Here is a 25,760-nt window from a genome sequence, read left to right on the forward strand (position 1 = left end):
AAGCAGAGCTTTATTGTCATCCTAACAATATACTTACAGTACACAGTGGGACGAAATATCGTCAAAAAGGTGCAATACACAAGATATATATATATACACATACATATATATATATATATATACACATACATATATATATATATATATACACATACATATATATATATATATACACATACATATATATATATATATATATATATATATATATATATATATATAAAAATAAATAACTATGATAAAAAAGTACAATATTATGTAGTGTTATGTAATCCAGAGAGTGTGTGGAGTAGAGATTCCAGTGTGGAGGAGGGCAGCATGGTGTTCAGGAACCGGACTGCTTGGGGAAAAAAACTATTGCACAATCTCACAGACCTGCTCCTGATGCTGCAGAGTCATCTTCCAGATGGAAGAGGAGTAAACAGTTGGTGGGAGGGGTGTTGGGTGTCAGCCATGATGCTAGTGGCTTTATGAAGGCAGCGTGAGGTGTAGATCTCCTGCAGACTGGGTAGAGAGCTGCCAATGATGCACTCAGCGGTCCGCACAATCCTCTGAAGGGCTTTGCAGTCGGAGGCATGGCAGTTTCCATACCAGACTGTGATACAGCTGGTCAGGACGCTCTCTATGGTGCCTCTGTAGAAGGTGGTAAGTATGGATTCGGGGAGGTGCACTTTCTTCAGTCGTCGCAGGAAGTAAAGATGCTGTTGGGCTCTTTTTGTAAGATAGTTGGTGTTTTTAGTCCAGGACAGGTCCTCTGTGATATGAACACCGAGGAACTTGGTGCTCTTCACTCTCTCTACTAAGACGCCATCAATGCTGAGTGGGAGATGGACAGCCTTTGTATTCCTGAAGTCGACAATCAACTCTTTTGTCTTTTCAACATTAAGAGACAGATTATTGTCTTTACACCAAAGTGCCAGCCGTTCCACCTCTTCTCTGTACGCCGCATCATCGTCGTTCTCGATGAGTCCCACTACTGTAGTATCATTGGCGAACTTGATAATGTGGTTTGTGTCAGAGTTGGAGATGCAATCATGGGTCAGCAGCGCGAAGAGTAGTGGGCTCAGCACACAACCCTGGGGGGCACCTGTGCTCAGTGTGATGGTGTTAAATCTTATATTCCCAATCTGTACTGTTTGGGGTCTTTCAGTGAGAAAGTCCAGAATCCAGTTGCAGGTGGAGGTGTTGAGTCCGAGCAGATCCAGCTTACTGATCAGCTGCCTGGGGATGATAGTATTGAATGCTGAGCTAAACTCAATGAACAGCATTCTTACATGTGCATTGCGGTGATCCAGATGTGACAGGGTCAGGTGGAGTGCCATTGAAATTGCATCGTCAGTTGATCGGTTTGATTGATATGCAAACTGTAGAGGGTCCAGTTTGGGGGATTTATGCAACTCTTCAATTCCACCCGGGGGGGTAAACGTTAACATTATACAAAGTTATAGTCTGTTATACCTGCATTGTTATCACTCTTTAATTTAGTATTGTTTTTTTATCAGTATGCTGCTGCTGGAGTATGGGAATTTCCCCTTGGGGATTAATAAAGTATATCTATCTATCTATCTATCTATATATCTATCTATCTAATGATTGTGACAACAATCATTTCATTATGTGTGTCAGGTGATGGTGGCTACCCACTCAGAAACTGGCACCTCACATGGAGCACATAGGAGAGACGCTACAATGCTGGGCATGTTCTGGTGATCACACCACAGGGCTCCTCAAATACAGTTTACAGTTGTCTGGATGCTTTAGGTGGGAGGCTGCTCTATCAGCCAATGAAAGTCGGCAGCATAGTCACTGCATATGTATGAGGTTGATTAGCATAATCCATATATGGTTGTTTCCGAGTGGAAACAGAGCAGCGTTCCAGTGTGCATTTAAAAGATGAATGTGATTTATTAAGAATCAAATGCATTCAAATGTGTGTACGCCAGGTTTTATGTGTCAGATTTTCTTTTCAGAGTATGCATGCTCCTGTTTTTTGACGTATGGAATACTTTCATGCTCAAATTCATACAAAGTTTAAAAATGAGGCTCCATGTCCTGTCAGAAGTCAGAGTAGAACTTTGAGCTGCACGTCGCAAAAAGCAACAATGGGACTCTTGCTAGAGATGAAGGGCCAAATGAGAACTGGGAGAATTAAAAATCACTTTTAAACACAGAAGTAGTGTGTGTGTCTGTGTGTGTGTGTGCGTGTGTGTGTGTGTGCACAAACTGGTGTCCTGTCTAAGGCAGATTCGTAATTTGCATGCAGTACTGTCTGGACAGGCTGTGGCCCACTGTGACCCTGAACTGGATCAAATGGGTTCAATTGAAAAAGCCAAAAAAATACCAAAGAGAAGTCAGCATGTGCTTCATTGATTACTGATTGTGTCAATCACATCAAGCTGTGGAATGTGCTCAGGAAAATGGGAAATCCAGAAACATCTTACTCTCCTCATGAGAAACTTGTACATGGGTCAGGAAACTGCAGTTAGGGCAGAGCATGAAAGCACGGCGAAACAGACTGTCTAAAGGTTGGCAAAGTAGTGAGGCAGGGCTGTATACTCTATGCCAGGGGTCTCCAACTGGTACCGGTAGCTCGCAACCCCTTTCCAAGTAGTTTGCCAAAGGGTTAATGAACTCAACATAAATTTGAAAACGATTCGTCACATTAGGGGTGGGCGATCTTTCTAAAAAATCATATCACGATCCTTTTAACACCAAATCTCGATCCACAATCTGAATTGCAATCTCTTTTCAATGTGGCAGACACTTAAGAGAATATCTGGACTCAAACTCACCAAGACCTAAGTAACACTTCATTTTAAATATCAAAGTTGAATTCAATTGTTCTCTTGTTCGCTAGCTAAGCGGAGTTAAGGACCACGCCCCAAAGCTGGTGACTGAGGGAGGAAGGCCCGTCTCCTCAGTCCGCTGCGTGTCTCTGGGATTCGCGCAAATAAATCGAAACTGCAAGCGAACTCTGATACATAGCGAAATGAGAGAAGGCGCAAAATCAACCGGAATGTTCAAGCAAATTATAGAAAACAACCCGATCTGTATCTATTAAGTAGTTCTCTCGTGAAAAGCAGACAGACCTACTGACAGAGACACATTGGGTTTTATATGTTATATATTAGTAAACCTTCAAAATAATGTGCAGTTAAAGTCTCAACAGGATTCTCAGCATTTCTGGAGCTTAGCAGAGCCAGAGAATCTTCACCAAGCAGCTCTGAAAATGTCTGCTTTGTTTGGGTCTCCATACCTCTGTGAGTCTGAATGTTATGAAGTCAAAGTTCAGAACAAGCCTGACAGATGGACATTGAAATGACTCCATCAGAGTGAACCTGAGGGGCTCCACTCCACTATACACCTCAGTGCCCGTCATCTGACTAACTAAAAAACACATCAGACATGCGACTGGACCTATGAATAAAGTGACACAGTGACATGTGACAAAATGACAAACGAAGAAGTCATATCTGTGGATTTGGAATTGCATTGTTTTGTTTTAATTCAAAAGTGTGACATACTCTAGAAAATGCATACAGACATACAAAATGCACTTGCAGGTGAACTAAATATTTTATTGTGATGTTTTAATGCAAAATGCGAGTTATGGACACCAACATTTTGTAAATGTTCAACAACAACATTTTATTTATATAGCATATTTTCATACAAATAATGCAGCTCAAAGTGCTTGTGTTCAGGCAAAACAAGCGTATTCAGTTCGTTTGGGTTGAAATGAGCTATGAGAATAAACGTTAGAACACAGGAGTAGCTCTCGGCCATTTTCATTTTGTAACAGTAGCTCTCAAGGGAAAAAAGGTTGGAGACCCCTGCTCTACGCATATTTACTCAATCGAGTATATGTGGAATCTACAAGCAAGGAGATGAGTATGATTTTGAAACATCAATAACCTACGCAATGCTGATGATACAACCCTGATGGCCAAAAATGCAAAGGATCCACTATCCCTAGTAAGAGAAATCACAGTGAGAAAAAGGGGCAAAAACCTGTCTATGTATAAAATCCAACATCTGTCTGTCTGTCTGCTTTTCACAAGAGAACTACTCCACGGGTCACATATGCGCATTTAAAAGATGAATGTGATTTATTAAAAATCAAATGCATTCAAATGTGTGTATGCCAGGTTTTGTGTGTCAGATTTTCTTTTTGGAGTATGCATGCTCCTGTTCTTTGACATATGGAGTACTTTCATGCTCAAATTCATGCAAAGTTTAAAAAAAGAGACTCCATGTCCTGTCAGAAGTCAGAATAGAATTTTGAGGTGCACGTCCCAAAAAGCAACAATGGGACTCTTGCTAGAGTTGAAGAGCCAAATGAGAACTGGGAGAATTTAAAACCACTTTTAAAACACAGAAGTTGTGTGTGTGTGTGTGTGTGTGTGTGTGTGTGTGTGTGTGCGCGTGTGTGTGTGTGTGTGTATTCACAAACTGGTGTGCCGTCTAAGGCAGTTTCGTGCTTTGCATGCAGTACTGTCTGGACAGGCTGTGGCCCACTGTGACCCACAGCTGGATCAAATGGATTCAAGATGGTTATGTTATGTTGCCCTCTATAGGCACAAAGCCTACAGAACATAAATCAAGCTCATGCTAGAGGTTAACGGCTCAACTTGTATGTAAGCGGATCATATTAATTGGAACATAATTACTCTTTAATTAATAACTAAACAGTTCTCAGATGCTGTAATCTTATGGAGTAACTTCAGAGAATATTTCACAAGAACTCGTAAGATTTTCTACCCGAGTCCACCTTGTATGGAAAGCGCTTTGCGTAGTAAGAAAAGCGCTGTACTGTATAAATGTAAAGAATCATTACCGATCAACGCCTGTCGCATCTCCATGTAGGGCCATGTACCACAGGACAGGAAGGAACTCGATGCGGTTGATTTTCTTTTCTTCTTGAGCCTTCCTGAAGTGGCTCTGCACCAGTTTCAAGGACACACTCCTGAAGTCATCAACTGAAAGAGAAAAAGAGAAAAGGTCCAAAACAAGAAGAGTTTGAGTTCATTTGAATAGGAAACAAATCATTGCATTGGAGTGCCCTCTGGTGGATTAGGCAGGCATTACAGGCGAAGGACTACAATGCATTTATCATTTCTCGTTTATTGTTCTTAAACATCATCCTCCATTTGAAATTATGAAGAGAAACTGGAGGAAGGGTCTGCCCATCTCCCAAGACCATCACGTTTACCACTGGGTCCAGATGCATTCGGTTTGCTGGGGTGTTACACAGTTGCAGAGGACTTACCTGACCATACCTTTAGCGTCACCTTGAGGCAGAGGAAGTGAAACACAAGGTAGCAGTAGTACTACTCTGTAGAGTACAGGGAACTCTTACACGCATGTCCGACCAACACACAACATGTCAACACTCACTGGTGCCATGATAAATAAGAAAGTATCACATTATATACAGAGCTGCAATTGAGATGTGCAAGTTCAGACGTCATATCTGGTAGGGAATAATCAATCAAACAGTGCGAGGCCGGTGCGTGGTCTGTCTCAGTTGACATCAAATCATTCTGACACATTACAGTGTGATAAAATGCAGCAATGAAGATTTAAATGTTAAGCGACACAAGTTTCAAGGTCAGGTAGATCTACTGACTAATGATGGTGCTGGAGATTGGTGATGTGCTGCTTGTTGATTAGCACACCGACAAGAATGAATTTCATGGGACTCTGTACACATGACAATACGGTTTATAAGTTCATAGAGCTGTAATTAATAGAAAACACAAAGCTTACCCGATGGTCTCCTGATTGTTGTTTCTATGATCCAATTACCTGAAACCTTGCAGAGAACTTCCTGACTATCCATATTTGGTAATATTTATGTGACTGAGTAACTCGAGGTATTCACACTGGATAATTGAAAAAGTCAAAAAAAAATACCAAAGAGACGTCAGCATGTACTTCATTGATTACTGATTGTGTCGATCACAACAAGCTGTGGAACGTGCTCAGGAAAATGGGAAATCCAGAAACATCTCACTCTCCTCATGAGAAACTTGTACACGGGTCAGGAAACCGCAGTAAGGACAGAGCATGAGAGCAAGGCGAAACAGACTGTCTAAAGCAGTGGTTCTCAAACTTTTTCAGCCCTGGGACCCCTTTACAAGCCATACGATATTCACGGACCCCTGATGCGGCCTGATTTGTCAACCTAAATTATAATAGCATAGCCACAGGCATAAAGTGTAAACTTCTTTTATCTGAAGTCGACTTTATAAAATAAATCATTCTTTGTAGTCATATCATAACAACACTAACTATTGACAGTCAATGATACAGTGTCATGCGACAGTCACAGGACTAAAGCCTGCTTAGAAAAAACAAAAAATGCAAAACAACTACAACTACAATATTTAATGCTTAATACTCATACTGCATAACTACAATACAACATTGTTCATTTAATAATAAAGAGTAAGACTATTAATTTTACAGCTACCTACCAGTGGTAAATGTTTTAATTATTTAATACGTTCAAATGTATTACAAATACAATTACATTAGACTCTAATACTCATAGAAACTAATGAGATGTGTGGACTTGCTTTTGTCGGCAGAGAAGGTCTATCCTTGGTGAGATTTTTGATAGACACACTCGAATGTCATCTTCCACCTGGAGACGTGATTTAAACTTAGATTTTATCACAGCTAATGCTGAGAACGATGCTTCGCACTGGTAGGTAGTTGCAAATGGGACCAGCACAGTCAATGCTCTCTCAGCTAAAAGCGTATATTCGTTCCTAACGTTGCACCAAAACGCGGCCAATGTTTGTTCTTGAAATTTAAGTTTGAGACTTCTGTCACTAGACAATTCAGCCAACTGTTCTTCTTCCATCCCGGTCAAGTTGGTAAGCCTGACAACTGAATGGATTTCTGATCCAGTCATAATCTGCAATGTTATCTGTTGGAAAGTACCTGTCAAAGTATTCTTCTATCGCCGACAAATGGTCAAAGATATCTGTTGCCAAGTTATCAATGGCCATATTGTTTTCATTCAGAATTTCAGTTAACAGTTCAAACATATCACAGCTTTTATTTTGTACTCGTGTCTTCCATATTCTCAACTTTTTCTTGAAGGCAGTTATCCTGTCTGTTGTTTTTAACACGCTTGAATCTCTGCCTTGCAGTGATGTGTTAAGTGCATTAAGTTGACAAAAGATATCAGCCAGGTAAGCCAATTTTGCAAGCCATACATTATCTGAAACAAACTTCACCAGCTCCGAGTTTTTATCCATTAAAAATGATGCCAGTTCACTGCGAAGCTCGAAGACGCGTTGAAGTACCTTTCCGCGTGACAACCAGCGAACCTCTGTGTGTAGCAGCAGATGTCGATGATCTGAGCCGCTTTCTTCGCACAGTGCAGCAAACAGTCGTCCATTCAATGGTCTGCACTTTACCCAATTAACTAGTTTAATGCATGTATTTAGCACTTCACCGAAGGATTCGTTTAAATTCTTACTAGCAAGAGCTTCGCAATGAATCATGCAATGTGTGGAAATAATATTCGGAGAAACAGTTTGTACGCGTTCAACAACCCCACTTTTATGACCTGTCATTGCTGCAGCTCCGTCCGTACAAATTCCAATACAGCTGGACCACTCAACCTTGTTAGCAATGAAGAAATCATTTAGCATTGCAAATATATCTTCACCTGTCGTTCTAAGTGGCACAGGTTTGCAGAACAGAAAGTCCTCGACCACATCATTGTCAAAGCAATATCTAACGTAGACCAGTAACTGCGCTTGGCCTGCAATATCGGTACTTTCGTCCAACTGTATGGAAAATGTACTGATTTGTAGGTGCTCAACCAATTGTAATTGGATGTCATTGGACATGTCGCAAATTTGCCTTCTGATGGTATCGTTTGATACTGGTATAGACAGTAATTTTCGGCTGCTTTCTTTTCCTAACATTATCTTGCATATTTCTAAAGCCACTGACATAATCTAACTCTCCGCAACCGTGTGTGCTTTTTTGCTCTTAGCTGTTCGCATTGCCATAATATACGAAGCCTTAAGAGCTTTTTCATTCACTGTTGTCGCAGTGCTAATAATTTTCTGCTGATTTGCATACACTTCTGCTCGACGTTTGAAGAAATCAACGGGTTTGTCTTTTAGTTCATTATGCTTTGTTACAAGATGGCGCTTCAGTTTAGCAGGTTTCAAACTTTCGTTTGATAACACGTTTAAACAAATGACACATTGTGGCTGATCACTGTTGTCTTTGTACGGTATAAATCCGAATTGTAAATATTCAGGATCATATTTACGTAATTTTGCCTTACGCGGTGCGGACTCTCTTTCGGCATCATGTTTCAGTTCATCGCCACTATTTCCATTACCCCCGTGCTCTTCTTCAGATATCCGCTTACGCTTCAAATATTTATCCATACGTTAGTTGGGCGTGCGAAAAACAATTTAACAAGCAAGAATTACCACTGTATAACTTAATAATTAATCATAAACTGTGCATGATTACAGGCTGCGTCTATAATGACGTCATCATAGAATAGTTGGTAATAGACATATATATACTACTGTATATATAGAATATAGAATATAAACAGTAGTGAGGGGCGAGTTGATTATTATTCGCATTATCCGATTGGATAAAATGGCGTTTAGCGAAGAAGTTATTAATTGTAAGCAATTTTCACCCTTTCTGCGGACCCCCTACGGTTGTCTCACGGACCCCCAGGGGTCCGCGGACCACAGTTTGAGAACCACTGATCTAAAGCACGGGTGTCAAACTCCAGGCCTGGAGGGCGACAGTGGCTGCAGGTTTCATTCTAACCCTTTTCCTGATCAGTGACCAGTTTTCACTGCTAATTCACTTTTTTTCCTTCATTTTAATAGCCCTGTTAGAAGGATTCAGTCCTCTGAATTGATTCGTTTCCTCATTAAATGGCAGCCAAACAGAAATGAGATGTGAAACGAGCCAACAGATGACCAGCTTAACCTGGGGCTTCAAACTCCAACCAGTTTCTTAATGAGAAGCCAATGCTTGCTGTTAATTAAACCCGTTATTTAATTATTCATTCTGCCACAGCAGACATTTCCAAAACTGATGATTTTATGTTTTTTTTTCTAAGAACACCATCAAGACGTTTTGATGACCTGAGAGATCGGCCTTACAGAGACCTCCACCTTTCTCTATTTTCAGATTCTGTGTGATGGGCACAGGTGAGCTGGTCCTGTGGCCGCTTCTTTTGTGTCTCATTATTGTTTGGCCACTAATTAAGGAAAAAGAAACAACTAAGGGGCCTGAGTCAGGCTAATTAAAAGAAGTAATTAGCAGCAAAAACTGGTCACTAATTATAAAGATTGTTAGAATGAAAACCTGCAGCCACTGCGGCCCTCCAGGCCTGGAGTTCGACACCCCTGGTCTAAAGGTTGGCAAAGGAGTGAGGTAGGACTGTATGCTCTACGTGTATTTATTCAATCTAGTATATGTGGAATATACAAGCAAGGAGATGAGTGTGATTTTAAAACTGGAGGAAGGAACATCAATAACCCGCGCAATGCTGATGACACAACCCTGAGAGCCGAAAATGCAAAGGACCTAGAAGATCTAGTAAAAGAAATCAAAAAGCACAGTGAGAAAAAGGGGCAAAAACCTCTCTATGTATAAAATCCAACATCTGTCTGTCTGCTTTTCACGAGAGAACTACTCCACGGGTCACATATGTGCATTTAAAAGATGAATGTGACTTATTAAGAATCAAATGCATTCAAATGTGTGTACGCCAGGTTTTATGTGTCAGATTTTCTTTTTGGAGTATGCATGCTCCTGTTCTTTGACGTATGGAATACTTTCTCACAGGTGGCGCAGTGGTAGTGTTGCTGCTTTGCAGTAAGGAGACTGTGGAAGATTGTGAGTTCGCTTCCCAGTTTCCTCCCTGTGTGGATAGCGCTTTGAGTACTGAGAAAAGCGCTATATAAATATAATGCATTATTATTATTATTATTACTTTCATGCTCGAATCCATGCAAAAAGGGGCGAAAATCTCTCTCTATATAAAATCCAACGTCTGTCTGTCTGCATTTCACGAGAGAACTACTTAACAGATTTAGATTGGGTTTTTTTTCTAGAATTTTCTTGAACTTTACAGTTGATTTTGCCACTTCCCTTATTGCGCTAAGTTCACTTGCAGGAGCAACTTATTCGTGCTAACCCGAGACCGAGGCTGTGGGCTGAGGGGAGGGGGTTAGTGTGACATTAGGAGTGGGGAGTCGGGTGGGAGCCCTCCTTGCTGAAGCACCAGCCTCCGCTCGAATCGCTCTACCTTTGGCCATGGACCTTGCCTCTGCTTAGCTAGCGATACTTGTTTGTTTATCTACTCTCTATATTTAAAATCCTAAGCCTAAAAGTGCAACCATTTTGTGCAACGACTTTATTAGACGTTTTAATGTCACATTTTAAATTGGGCTTGTTTTAAAACCTACATATACACTTCCTTTTTTCTACCTTACACCATGTGACTTTTTGTTGTGGGGCTATATCAAAAGCAAGGTGTATGCCACTAAGCCCCATAACCTGTCACAGCTTGAGGAAAGAATCTGCACGGCCTGCAGTGAGGTTGGGGAAGAGATGCTACAAAACGTTGGAGAGGCTCGTGTCCAAAGGTGGCTGAAAGTTGTCGAACTTGTGAAGGTATACAACTAGTCTTCAAGGTGTTGGAACGTGATGGCAAGCCTAGCAAATAAAACTGCAATGACTCCTTTGTTGATGCTAGAAATAGCGTGTAATTTTTAGGAATTTATTAAGTTGTGATAAACCCCAACACGATCACCAAAACACAGTCCTTTATCAAAAATAAACGAAGGTTTTATTTAAATACCTCCAAAAGTATCACCAATACACACAAAACACTGCTCTTTTTCTTTCCACAATATGTTCTCTCACCACCGCACTGCCCTCCTCCAGTCGAGTGTTGCCTCTCTACCACCCAGCTCCGACTCACCTGAGTATGGGAGTGCGGTCCCTTTTATTACAGACGCGTGTGTACTTCCGGTGCCAGGGCGATTGCCCGATGGAAGTACTTCCAGGTCACACGGAAGTCCAATATTTCAGCAGGGAGATTGTTTCCCTGGAATGCCCTCTTGCCCCGTGACCCCTGCCAGACTACATTTCCCGGCATGCCCTGCTGGCTTCCCACTGGGTGGGGAAAATCTGGGACTGCTGCCATCTAGCGTGTTGGGGGGAATAACAGTTCCCTAGCAATCTCTCTGGCTTCTATAGGGGCTGTCCATCCATTTCTTCCTTCCGGGTCTGCTTCCTTTCCTGGCTGCAATGTCCGTCCAGCCCGTGTGGCATCTACAAAGTGTATAGTGACTTTTGGGACACCCTGTATATGTTTGGTATCATTCTTTTCAGAATTTACCAAACTTTAATGTGATGTTGTTAGATTTTCTGATTCTTGATCCGTTTTTAAATTATAAACTAAAGAATATGAAGAGCTCGTGTCCCGTGAGGCAAGACTTTGTGCCACGAGATTTAACCACGCCTGGGGCCGGAAATAAAAGACAAAGAGTAGATGACAAAGACAGCTACTGTACAGGCTTTTAAATGTTCAAAATACTGCGTGAGATGCAGATCATGTGGCAAGGCAGCAGCTGATCAAGCAAAGAGGAGGTAAAATAAAAACTGTTTCCCATTGTACTACCATTTAAGAGGGGGTTTCAGAGGAACGACCACGTCTCCTTGGAGTGCATTCAGCCCCCCTCTTCAAAACACGAGTGGCAGAGACACGAATTGGCTGGTGCACAGCACAGTCCGAGGGGGTTGGCGAGCGAAGCGAGCAGGGGGGAACCCCCTAGTTGATTTTCAAAGTCTGTCCTGTTTCACTACTATGCCAGCGGAGCAGCGGGGGATGGCTAGTTAAATATAAAGATGACCAAACTAGTGACAACAGATAGGACAACCAGCCTAAGAAATGAAAGACGATACTCACATAGTGGATTACTTCTGCCTTTTATCATCATCAACACTAAAGGAACAAGCTGTTAAGAAATACACCAGAGACTAGCACTCAGTGGAACAGCCACAAAGGCCTTAGGAAAGTATTCAAGTGCCGTGAAGTGAAAGTGGGACTATAAAGAAGCAGGACAGGAAAATTACTGATAGTTTTGAACTTTGGCGTTGAAGAAGCTTCCTGAGAATACCATGGACAGCCAAGAAGTCAATGTGGATCTCTCACTCGAGGCACAAATGACCAAACTATCCTACTTCAGACACATCCCGTGAAGAAGATAAGCAGAAAGAGCAGAAGACAACAACCAGCCAATAAGGAGGGTGGATTCAGTTAGAGAGGTTTAAGTGCACCGAGACTTCAAAGAACAGATCATCAATGTTTATATTTTAACAATGACAACAAACAAAGTGGAATGGCATTGAGTCCAGAATCTGCTCAATTATTGCAGGGACCTGAACAGAATACAGGTGCAGACAGATTTGGAAGATAAAAAGTGTTACCTGTAGGAAGTAAAAATGTCAGATTTACATACACAAAGGGAATTTTCAACAGTTCAACTAAGTGTTTGAGGTAATTGTGAAAGTGACAAATGAATTAATACAGCTACCACATGGAGGACTGGGCTTGTGCTTTATTGACCACATCCCCATCTTCATGAACCCCGATAGTAACCAAAAGAACATGACTGGAAAAATACGCAAGCAAAATGAGGTACCTGCACTCCACAACTGGGTGAGAAGCTTAAAAATTCGGGAGAACAATGGAGGGGAAGTACAAGTTCAGCATAACAACCAGAGCTGTATCAAGATGTACAGAGGATTTCCACTATTCATTTCATCTCCTACTGAGATTGTAGTAAGCATGACCAACTGAGAACAGAAGCAGGGTCAAGGATGTGAAAAGCTCAAAAGACTCACTTGTAAATGACCATGAAGAACTTGGAAAGTGTTGCTCAGTGCAGGATGACCTAAGGTTTCTAACTCACTATATTACTGCTGCAACCATTGCCAGGATATGTGGATTGAGATCCCATTTTCTAGCCAGGTCCAGGCAGCAGTAGTCTAAGCAATGATGGCCAAGCGTCCCTTTCCTCAGGACCTCTTCCAACTCTTCTGTGGAGATACGAGGTGTTCCCAAGCCAGCCGAGACATATAATCTCTCTAGCGTGTACTGGGCATGCCCCAAGATCTCCCCCTGGTCGAACATGCCCAAAACATCTCTGCAGGGACATGTCCAGGAGGCGTCCTATTAAGATGCTGAACCACCTCAACTGGCCACGTTTGATGAAAGGGAGCAGTGGCTCTACTTTCAGCCCCTCACCCTCTCTCTAAGGTCTTAGTGACTGGCAAAAATGGATATAATGAGGGTATTAGAAATAAACTTGATCCATTAGGATTAAAAGTCAAGATGGAGGTAAAGAATTTAGGGGTAATTATTGACTCTGACCTGAATTTTAAATCACATATTCATATAGGACAGCATTCTTTCACTTAAATATAACAAAAATTAGACCCCTTATAACTTTGTAAAATGCTGAAAAATGAGTTCACGTTTTTGTTTTCAGTCGACTAGATTACTGTAACGCACTCCTTTCAGGACCACCCAAAAAAGACATTAATCGATTACAACAAGTGCAGAATGGAGCTGCCAGAATCTTAACTAGGAAAAGAAAATCCGATTACATCACACCAGTCTTAGTGTCACTACACTGGTTACCTGTGTCATTTAGAATTGACTTTAAAATCCTGATGATGGTTTACAAAGCCTTCAATCATCTGCTCCATCTTATATCTCAGAACGCCTCTCACCTTACACTTCAAATCGTAACCTTAGATCTTCAAATGGGGGTCTGCTTACAATTCTAAGAGCTAAACTTAAAAGAAGTGGTGAGGCGGCCTGCTGCTGTTATTAGCCTAAAATATGGAATACGAGTTTAACGATACGGTGGAACACTTTAAAAAACTGCTAAAAACCAGTTATTTTAACAAGGCTTATTTATAGCTTCATTTTAGTGTAACACTAAAATTCTGTATATGCATTGAATTGTAATTTTTATCATGTCTCCACAATCCCTGCTAACCCCCACAGTCTCTACTGTTCTTTTTCTGGTTTTCTGTGGTGGTGATCTGCACCTCCACCTGATCAAAGCACCGTGCAGTCCCTACATTGATGGACTGAAGGCCAGATGTCCAACATGACCATCATCGTCAAATTCTTCCACGTGAAGCCTTAAAACCATGAAGACTGATTGAGATCATTTATTTTAGGTAGAATAACAAGTGGGGACTGGCTGGGTGGCCTCGGAACCCCTGCAGATTTTGTTTTTGCTCCTTTTTGTTTTTTCTGTCCTCCTGGCCATCAGACCTTACTTTATTCTTTGTTACTTAGTATTGCTTACTAAAAATTGTTCTTTTTTCATCTTGTAAAGCATTTAAAAATAAATGTTGTTGTTGCTGAATCCTAACACCCAACCATGGAAGCTGATGTCTGTTACTTAGAGGCCACACTCTAGTTCTTTCTGTCACTACCCACTGCTTGTGACTATAGATGAGGGCAGGGACATAGATCAATCGGTAAATGAAGAGTGCAGTCTTTCGGTTTGGCTCTCTCTTCACCACAACTGACCGACAAACATTCGTATCACTCTATATGCTGCTCCAATCTGCTTGTCAACCTCCAGCCCCCTTCACCTTTCACTTGTGAAAAAGACCTGGGGCCTCATGTATAACGCCGTGCATAAAACTCACACTATAACATGGTGTAAGCACAAAAGCGGGAATGTGCGTACACACAGAAAAATCCCGATGCAGGAATCTGTGCGTATGCAAACTTCCACGTTCTCCCGCTTCATAAATCCCGATCAGCGTGAAAAGTAATGCATGTGCACATGCCTTCTGTCCCGCCCCAACTCCTCCCAGAATTATGCGTCTTTGAATATGCACATCAATATAAACAGCCTTCTGTGAAAAGACAATGGGAAAAGCACGGGAGAAAATATAAGAATTTCAGCGAATACCAAGTGGAGGCAAAGGAAAAACGTACTATTTGTTGGTTTAAACAGTGGTATAATCAACAAAAGGAAGTTGATTGAGTGTCGGAGAAACTCGAAAGCTCAAGTTCACAAAGTCACACAGTGCCTGAAATAAAAAAGAACTTGTCACATATCAAAGTCGCCGTGAAAAGGTGAGTTGTAGCGCACCGTCTGAGTGTCATATGAAAGCTTATTAGGGTACAGACAAAAAAAAATAGGCACACAGTGGGAAAAAAGCACGAAATGTCAACTTTAATCTCGAAATTTCCACTTTAATCACATAGTTTATTTTGTCATTAAAGTAGAACATCATAAACTTCATCTTAAAATCGTTTATTTTACTAGTTTCTCAAATCTCATCGTAACTAAAGTAGCACGTTAAATGCTTTGTTCTGTGTTTGATCTTCTATGTGCTCTATGTGTGTGAATCACTACGTGCTTCCGTTCTTTCTCTTCCTCCGACAGGATACAGAATCCATTACATTCGTGATATTACAGCTCTCTGAATAATTAAAATACTGAGATGAATACGTGATATCTTTTTCATGATGATAGGACTTAAAGCATGTTATTAAACATGGGAACACGGTGGCGCAGTGATTGTTCATATCTCACGCAAGAGGCTTGGTGCACCATGCGTGACCTTCGATGAAATAATTTATTACTGAAGTACTGTCTCTTTCAAACGAACTAACCTCCAATTCCTGTCCTTACTTTTCTTTCTTCAAATACCCAATCGCCACACAATCAGCTCTGTAATAAACGTTAAGCCATCTATAAGCTTAGAACGCTGATTCTTCAAAACGTTTAAGGAACATTGATATATCTAGTAGTACGTATTTAATTATTCTATCCGTCTATCCTTCCAGTGTTGCGTCAGCACCAGCAAGAATACAGTGGAAGGCAGGAGCAATCCGTGATCTAGTTAGTGCTGCAGCACCATGTCCTCACATGTTTAATTATTAACAATACAGATTATTTAAATGAAGTTAAAGTTTTTATTTGTATAATATAATCAACATATTTTTCTGCATTTCACCTTAAAAATGATATTGTCATCATACGCGCTTTATAAAGTGGCGCAGGTTGTGCAATATTATAACTGTAGTGCAAGTTTACAGTGAGGTAATTGTACTTATAAGTACAAACAGTTCTACAAGGAGCACTTGATTTAGTGCGTTTATAGTTCTTGGGATGAAACTGTTTGTGAACCGCGAGGTCCGTACAGGAAAGGCTTTGAAGCATCTGCTTGATGCTGCATACCGATAATTCTCTTTCCGATCATCTGCTGCTGTGATTCACACTCAGATACAGTGATATAAATACTCCGAGTGGTGCAGTGAGAGTAATATGGAAAAAGATGATCCGCTGTGGCAACCCTTAATGGGAGCAGCTGAAAGAAGAACAAGAAGCAGTTATGGTATTTGGAATACTATGGCTATTCCCTGGACCATTATATTGCTGCAGGTTAATTACAATCAGAATCAGAATCAGCTTTATTGGCCAAGTATATGTACACATACAAGGAATTGGACTCCGGTTTTACCTAGTATTGTCCCTGATGCTGTGAGATTGACTTAAGTGTTCATGAGAGTGATGGCCTGAGGAAAGAAACTGTTCACATGTCTGGTAGTTTTGGCGTACAGTGCTCTGTAGCGCCTACCAGAGGGAAGAAGTTGAAAAAGGTTGTAACCAGGGTGTGATGGGTCTGCAGTGATGTTTTCTTCCCGTTTCCTGACTCGAGATCTGTATAAGTCTTGAATGGAGGGCAGATCAACACCAATGATTTTTTCTGCAATCCTGACTGTCCGTTGAAGTCTGTTCCTGTCCTGTTTTGTGGCTGAGCCAAACCAGACTGTGATAGATGAACTGAGAACAGACTGGATTACTGCAGAGTAAAATTGGATGAGCAGCTCCTGAGGCAGGTTGAATTTCCTGAGCTGGCGCAGGAAGTACAACCTCTGCTGGGCCTTTTTAACAATTGTGTTTATGTTTAGTTCCCACTTTAGGTCCTGGGAAATTGTGGATCCCAGAAACCTAAAGTTTTCCACAGCAGACACAATGCTGTTGAGTAGTGTGAGAGGGGGCAGCACTGGGGGGCTCCTCCTGAAGTCCACTGTCATCTCCACAGTTTTAAGCTTGTTCAGCTCCAGGTTGTTTTGACCGCCCCAGAGGGCCAGATGTTCGACCTCTCGTCTGTATACAGACTCGTCACTGTCCTTGATGAGGCCAATGACTGTCATATCATCTGCGAACTTCAGGATTTTAACAGACGGGTCTCTTGAGGTGCAGTCATTTGTGTAGAGGGAGAAGAGCAGAGGAGAGAGGACACATCCCTGAGGGGCGCCAGTGCTGACTGTTCGTGTGCTGGATGCGATTTTTCCCCAGTCTCACTTGCTGCTTCCTATCTGTCAGGAAGTTTTTGATCCACTGGGAGATGGGAGCTGGTACAGTGAGCCAAGTGAGTTTGGTGTGGAATGATAGTGTTGAACGCCGAGCAGAAGTCCACAAACAGGATCCTAGCATATGTCCCTGGAGAGTTGAGATGTTGCAGGATGTAGTGCAGTCCCATGTTTGCATCATCCACTGACCTGTTTGCTCGGTAAGCAAACTGTAGGGGGTCAAGCAGGGGGTCTGTAATGTCCTTCAGGTAGGTCAACACCAGTCTTTCAAAGGATTTCATGACCACAGACGTCAGGGCGACTGGCCTGTAGTCATTTAACCCTGCAATGGAGGTTTTCTTTGGAACCAGAATAATTGTGGAACGCTTAAGGCAGGAGGGAACTTCACATAGCTCCAGGGATCTGTTGAAGATCTGTGTAAATATGGGGGCCAGCTGATCAGCACAGACTTTAAGACAGGAGGGTGACACACCATCTGGACCTGGTGCCTTCCTGATCTTCTGTCTCCTGAAGAGCTGACTCACGTCCCCTTCACAGATCCTGAGTGCAGGTATGGTGTCAGTGGGGAGGGGCAGGGGCTTGGTAGTGAGTGCTGGGACTGTATTTTGATTGGCGTGGGTGAGAGGTGTGAAAGAGGGATTATCAAACCTGCAGTAGAACAAATTCAGCTCGTTGGCCAGTTGATGGTTCTCTTCAGTATGGGGGGATGGTTTCCTGTAGTTGGTGATGTCTTTCAAACCTCTCCACACTGATGCAGGGTCGTTGGCTGTAAACCTATTTTCCAGCTTTTCAGTGTAGCACCTCTTTGCATTACACTAATAAACAATATGCAGTTAGTTTCAGTGTATTTATAAAGCCGCGTCAGGAATGTGGGTCTAAGAAAGAAAGGGTGACCACACAGGAACAATAGCACTGCTTTGGCGCTGGGTGCCGCCAGTCTGCAAAACCGAGATGAGAAAATTGCGTACGCCAGGGAATGAGGTACCGTGGAAATGTGTGTGGCTTTACGCCAAGTTTAGGTTTTATACATCGCAATTTGAGCGTGGAAACGTTCGTACGCAACATTGTCTAAACTCACTGAGTGCACAGAGTACAATGAATTTCTTAATTGCATGTCTGAACAACATGTCGCCATTCAACGGCACCAAGATAAGCCTGAATGTTAATAAAAGTTCAAGAAGAGCATTACACCCTACAGTAGTGCAGAGTCAAAGGCTCCCTGGTGTACATTTTACAAACTATGCTGCCCTTGAATCTTCTCTTTGGTTTACATTGTGTGGCTGTGTTACCCTTCAGTTGTTAAGAGACATCACTTGGAATGTAAGAGATACTCACCACATTCTACCATGCTTCTGAACCTCAGGTCACATACTGGGCCGATCCCATGAACCATGAATACAACGTGGTCCACCTGGGCAACCTCACCTACAAAAGAGGGCACACACATAAGGGGCACATTGGGCGACTTGAAAAGTGGAGCTTTTACAGCAGGCCGAATCCAATTCCATCCTTAATTCTGAGTGCACAGAACTGGGATCATATACAAGACCAAACTAGAAATATAAGGAGCTTACCATCAGGAACGTCGTCTTGCTCATTATCTATGCCCCTCTTAACTACTCTTGGCCGGGTCTGGCCATCTTGGGTGGTTCCCCACTCATCCGGTACAGAGGATGGTTGGAATTGAACAATGACCTGAAAAACACAGACAAGAACTTTCAGAGCATGGTAGCAATGTGAGAATGCCATGAAAAGTCATTTCCTCCTTCCTGATTTGTTCTGTTTTTCATTAATCATAACACTTAATTGTTCTCAGATTTCCAAACAAATGGAAAAAAAATAAATAAAAAAAGAGTAAGCACAATACATGATTTTTATATGATTGATTTACAGAAGGAAAAAAGTTCACCACCATCTATATCACCCTTCCCATGTGAAAAAGTAATTGCCCCCTAAACTTAACATTTGGTTCTGGCACCTCCACCAGGAACAACTGCAATCAAATTTTTCCGCTAACAGAGGATCACTTTTTGGCATCACTAATTTTGGCTCACTCTTGTTTTAATTCAACCACACTGGAGGGTTTTTGAGTATGAACCACTCATTTAAGGTCTCACCACAACATCTCAATGGGAATGAAGTCAGGACTTTGACTAGGCCACTCCAAAACCTTAATTTTGTTGGGTTTCATTTTTTTCTTCCCTGTTATGCTCTTGTGCTTTGGATTGTTGTTCTGCTGCATAACCCAATTGCACACTGGTTTCAGATTACAGACTGACTGGACATTTCCCATCAACACTATCAGGTTGAGAGCTGAATTCATGCTTTTCTCAGTTATGGTAAGTCATCCAGGCCTTAAAGCAGCAAAGCATCCCCAAACCATCAAGCTACCACCACCACATTCGACTGTGGGATGATGTTTTTATTGCGGAAAGACGCGTTAGCTTTACACCAGATGACCAGTGTCTTCCAGAAAATTCCCCTTTTGGCTCATTGGTCCATTGAAATGATTCAAAGGTTTTAAGTATAATCAGGATTTTTTGCCAATATTAGAGAGACCTTTACATTCCTCTGCTTTTGCAGTGGTTTTCTACTTGCAACATTCCCATGGATGATATTTTTGCCCCATGTCTTCCTAATGGTGGAATCATGAACGCTGACATTAACTGAGCTGAAATAGGCCTGCAGTTCCTTAGATCAGTGCTTCCCAACCCGTGTGCCGTGGTACCCTGGTATGCCGTGAGCACCGACTAAGGGTGCCGTTGCCAGGTGTCAGAACATAAAAAAATTTGATTTGAACTGATAATAATAATACCAGTTACACCTCAAGACTAAAGTCATGCTACCTGTGTGCTTTAATACAGTCCAGCGTGCATCCTATTTCAACTGCAGTCTGACGAATTAATAAATATTAGCTCTAATTTACTTACTTGCCACAGGGTAAGTGACGTTGCTTCCTGTTGTCTGTTTGTTTTTGTTTTTTTTGCGCCGAAAATGGCCGACTGTAGTGAAAGTCGTAAACGTAAAAACAACAGCAGCATCAGCGACCTCAATGAAAATGATAATGTGGGGAGCAGTAAAGTTGCAAAAACGAAAACGCGATACTATCAGGACAGTTACTTGAATTATGGGTTTACATTTGTTGACAAAAAAGGTATTCAGCACCCGCGATGTGACTGAACATTACAGCTGAAGTTTATTCGAGACACACTCGAATGTCATCTTCCACCTGGAGACGTGATCTAAACTTAGATTTTATCACAGCTAATGCTGAGAACGATGCTTCGCATTGGTAGGTAGTTGGACATGGGACCAGCACAGTCAATGCTCTCTCAGCTAAAAGCGTATATTCATTCCTAACGTTGCACCAAAACGCGGTCAATGTTTGTTCTTGAAATTTAAGTTTGAGACTTCTGTCACTAGACAATTCAGCCAACTGTTCTTCTTCCTTCCCGGTCAAGTCGGTAAGCTGACAACTGAGTGGATTTCTGATCCAGTCATAATCTGCAATGTTATCTGTTGGAAAGTACCTGTCAAAGTATTCTTCTATCGCCGACAAATGGTCAAAGATATCTGCTGCCAAGTTATCAATGGCCATATTGTTTTCATTCAGAAATTCAGTTAACAATTCAAACATATCACAGCTTTTATTTTGTACTCATGTCTTCCATATTCTCAACTTTTTCTTGAAGGCAGTTATCTTGTCTGTTGTTTTCAACACGCTTGAATCTCTGCCTTGCAGTGATGTGTTAAGTGCATTAAGTTGACAAAAGATATCAGCCAGGTAAGCCAATTTTGCAAGCCATACATTATCTGAAACAAACTTCACCAGCTCTGAGTTTTTATCCATCAAAAATGATGCCAGTTCACTGCGAAGCTCGAAGACGCGTTGAAGTACCTTTCCGCGTGACAACCAGCGAACCTCTGTGTGTAGCAGCAGATGTCAATGATCTGAGCCGCTTTCTTCGCACAGTGCAGCAAACAGTCGTCCATTCAACGGTCTGCACTTTACCCAATTAACTAGTTTAATGCATGTATTTAGCACTTCACTGAAGGATTCGTTTAAATTCTTACTAGTAAGAGCTTCGCGATGAATCATGCAATGTGTGGAAATAATATTCGGAGAAACAGTTTGTACGCGTTCAACAACCCCACTTTTATGACCTGTCATTGCTGCAGCTCCGTCCGTACAAATTGCAATACAGCTGGACCACTCAAGCTTGTTAGCAATGAAGAAATCATTTAGCATTGCAAATATATCTTCACCTGTCGTTCTAAGTGGCACAGGTTTGCAGAACAGAAAGTCCTCGACCACATCATTGTCAAAGCAATATCTAACGTAGACCAGTAACTGCGCTTGGCCTGCAATATCGGTACTTTCGTCCAACTGTATGGCAAATGTACTGATTTGTAGGTGCTCAAACAATTGTAATTGGATGTCATTGGACATGTCGCAAATTTGCCTTCTGATGGTATCGTTTGATACTGGTATAGACAGTAATTTTCGGCTGCTTTCTTTTCCTAACATTATCTCGCATATTTCTAAAGCCACTGACATAATCTAACTCTCCGCAACCGTGTGTGCTTTTTTGCTCTTAGCTATTCGCATTGCCATAATATACGAAGGCTTAAGAGCTTTTTCATTCACTGTTGTCGCAGTGCTAATAATTTTCTGCTGATTTGCATACACTTCTGCTCGACGTTTGAAGAAATCAACGGGTTTGTCTTTTAGTTCATTATGCTTTGTTACAAGATGGCGCTTCAGTTTAGCAGGTTTCAAACTTTCGTTTGATAACACGTTTAAACAAATGACACATTGTGGCTGATCACTGTTGACTTTGTACGGTATAAATCCAAATTGTAAATATTCAGGATCATATTTATGTAATTTTGCCTTACGCAGTGCGGACTCTCTTTCGGCATCATGTCTCAGTTCATCGCCACTATTTCCATTACCCCCGTGCTCTTCTTCAGATATCCGCTTACGCTTCAAATATTTATCCATACGTTAGTTGGGCGTGCGAAAAACAATTTAACAAGCAAGAATTACCACTGTATAACTTAATAATTAATCATAAACTGTGCACGATTACAGGCTGCGTCTATAATGACGTCATCATAGAATAGTTGGTAATAGACATATATATACTACTGTATATATAGAATATAGAATATAAACAGTAGTGAGGGGCGAGTTGATTATTATTCGCATTATCCGATTGGATTAAATGGCCGTGTCCCTCGGGGAATCCTGTAGGGGGAACTCCGAGAGTATGGGGTACCGGCCCCCCTGATAAGAGCTGTTCGGTCCCTGTACGATCGGTGCCAGAGCTTGGTCCGCATTGCCGGCAGTAAGTCGAACCCGTTTCCAGTGAGAGTTGGACTCCGCCAGGGCTGCCCTTTGTCACCGATTCTGTTCATAACTTTTATGGACAGAATTTCTAGGCGCAGCCAGGGCGTTGAGGGGGTCCGGTTTGGTGGGCTCAGGATTGGGTCACTGCTTTTTGCAGATGATGTTGTTCTGTTTGCTTCATCAGGCCGTGATCTTCAGCTCTCTCTGGATCGGTTCGCAGCCGAGTGTGAAGTGGCTGGGATGAGAATCAGCACCTCCAAATCCGAGACCATGGTCCTCAGCCGGAAAAGGGTGGAGTGCCCTCTCAGGGTTGGTAGCGAGATCCTGCCCCAAGTGGAGGAGTTCAAGTATCTCGGGGTCTTGTTCACGAGTGAGGGAAGAATGGAGCGTGAGATCGACAGGCGGATTGGTGCGGCATCCGCAGTAATGCGGGCGCTGCATCGGTCTGTCGTGGTGAAAAAGGAGCTGAGCCGCAAGGCGAAGCTCTCAATTTACCAGTCGATCTATGTTCCTACCCTCACCTATGGTCATGAGCTATGGGTAGTGACCGAAAGAACGAGATCGCGAATACAAGCGGCTGAAATGAGTTTCCTCCGCAGGGTGTCTGGGCTTTCCCTTAAAGATAGGGTGAGAAGCTCAGAGTAGAGCCGCTGCTCCTCTGCATCGAGAGGAGTCAGATGAGGTGGCTCGGGCATCTGATCAGGATGCCTCCTGGATGCCTCCCTGGTGAGATGTTCCGGGCACGTCTAACCGGGAGGAGGCCCCGGGGAAGACCCAGGACACGTTAGAGGGACTATGTCTCTCGACTGGCCTGGGAATCCCTTGGGATTCTCCCGGAAGAGCTAGAAGAAGTGGCCGGGGAGAGGGAAGTCTGGGCATCTCTGCTCAAGCTGCTGCCCCCGTGACCCGACCTCGGATAAGCGGGAGACAATGGATGGATGGATAAAATGGCGTTTAGCGAAGAAGTTATTAATTGTAAGCAATTTTCACCCTTTCTGCGGACCCCCTACGGTTGTCTCACGGACCCCCAGGGGTCCGCAGACCACAGTTTGAGAACCACTGTTTTACTTTCACATTGCTGAACTGTGGCATCTGCTTCCTTTCGACGCCGTCTCTCTTCATCTGTGGCATTAGCAGGATGTTGCTGTTGTGTGGCGGTGTTTGCTGCACACACATCTTTTGTAGTGAGAAATGAAGTGCATGTATGCGCCATCTAGTGGCTGTGGTTGAGTGTGAGCAGAGCAGACTGCTCCATACACATACAGGTCTTTCATTTATTTACATTTACATTTACATCATTTAGCAGACGCTCTTATCCAGAGCGACTTACAACAGTGTTTGTTAGTTTTTTTCGCATACCCCTTGGGGTCAGAGCGCAGGGTCAGCCATTGTACAGCGCCCCCTGGAGCAATTACAGGTTAAGGGCCTTGCTCAAGGGCCCAGCAGTGTAGGATCTCTTATGGTAGTGACGGGGATTCGAACCGGCAACCTTCGGGATACCAGCGCAGATCCTTAGCCTCAGAGCCACCACTCCGTCATTTATATACAGTATGTCTAAAGGTGGGGCCATAAATGATGAATGCATGACAAGACAAGCTAACATTTAGCAATATCTCACAACACACTTAAGATATCTTAAAATGAATTAACAGATATCTGAAAAGATGTCCATTTCAAGATATCTCAAAATGAATTCTTTTAAAATTGGTTATGTTTTCAATGGGATTTCCTGTCTAATTTAGGATATCTTGAAAGGCATGTGAAATATCTTAAAACGCGCAAGAAGTTGTTTAAGATATCTTGAAATGTATTGTAGAGATCTGAAAAGGGACAGGAAGCTATTTTAGGATATCTGGAACTGTATTTGACATGCCGCATCTCAAAATGCATTTCAGTTGCAAGAAAAGCTAAATGAACCCTTTGGAATTCCCTGGATTGATTCCTAAAATGTGGTCTAATCTTTTCAAGTCTTTACGGAGCACAATGAGTAATCACTCACAGTGTAGGCTTGGTGTTACTAACCCGTAGATCCGGCTTTTGGAGACACAGCCTTTACCAGATGTTTCCTGCAGTCGCTTATAAGACTTGCACAATGCGATGGATGATTTTTGGACCATTCATCCTAGCAATCTGTTCTAGTCCATCAATATTTCTTGACTGTCTTGATTACATAGCCCTTTTCAGGTCATGCCACAGTATCTCAACTGGGTTAAGCTCAGGACTCTGACTTGGCCATTGCTCTTTGTCAGCCATTTTATTGCTCATTTAAAAGTCAAGGACTGCTGCTCTTACATTTACAAATCTGACATACCCCATGACAGAAAGTCACATAATGCTTGACTGGCTTAGATAGCATATGTCCAAAAAGTAATAGCATTAATAAGGCTAAATATAACGAGTGTCTGTCAAATCAATTACAATGCTATGCTTTAGCCTGATACATCACCACCGGCCTGCAAAATGAGTTAACTGGACAGGCCGTGAATCTGAGCCTAACTCATGTGTATCTACACACTCACTTCTCGGCTCTCTCTGTCTTTTCCAAACCTCAAGTCCGCAATCTTGGTGTTACCTTTGACAGTAACCTCTCTTTTGAGAAACAAGTAAATTCTGTAGTCAAGAGTTGCTTTTTCCAACTTCGTCTATTAGGTAAGATCAAGCCTCTTTTATCTTCTAGGGATCTTGAGATAGCTACTCCTGCTTTTATTTTTTCTCGCCTCGATTACTGCAACTCGCTGTATTCTGGGATTAACAAATCTCTGATACACAGGTTACAGTTGGTCCAGAATGCTGCCGCTCGCTTTCTGGTTGGGGCAAGAAAGTATGACTCTGTTTCTTCTATTTTAACTTCTTTACACTGGCTGCCTGTCAGTTTTCGAATTGATTTTAAAATCTTGCTGCTAGTTTTTAAATCTTTACATGGGCTCGCTCCTGCCTATTTATCTGAACTGTGTGTTTAACATC

General features: G+C 42.2%; 1 protein-coding gene across 2 annotated transcripts in view; it reads right to left on the reverse strand.

Moving 5' to 3' along the window:
• Positions 1-25,760, reverse strand: part of sec23ip (SEC23 interacting protein) — a 124,769-nt gene that overhangs the window by 67,795 nt on the left and 31,214 nt on the right. For both annotated transcript variants that reach the window (XM_028825607.2, XM_028825606.2), the window contains exons 6-8: positions 19,018-19,138; positions 18,779-18,868; positions 4,838-4,979 (exon numbers count right to left, since the gene is read on the reverse strand). In XM_028825607.2, the coding sequence (XP_028681440.1) occupies positions 4,838-4,979; positions 18,779-18,868; positions 19,018-19,138 (353 nt within the window). The remainder of the gene's footprint in view (positions 1-4,837; positions 4,980-18,778; positions 18,869-19,017; positions 19,139-25,760) is intronic.

This window comes from Erpetoichthys calabaricus, chromosome 2, assembly GCF_900747795.2.
Source record: "Erpetoichthys calabaricus chromosome 2, fErpCal1.3, whole genome shotgun sequence".
Lineage (NCBI taxonomy): Eukaryota > Metazoa > Chordata > Cladistia > Polypteriformes > Polypteridae > Erpetoichthys > Erpetoichthys calabaricus.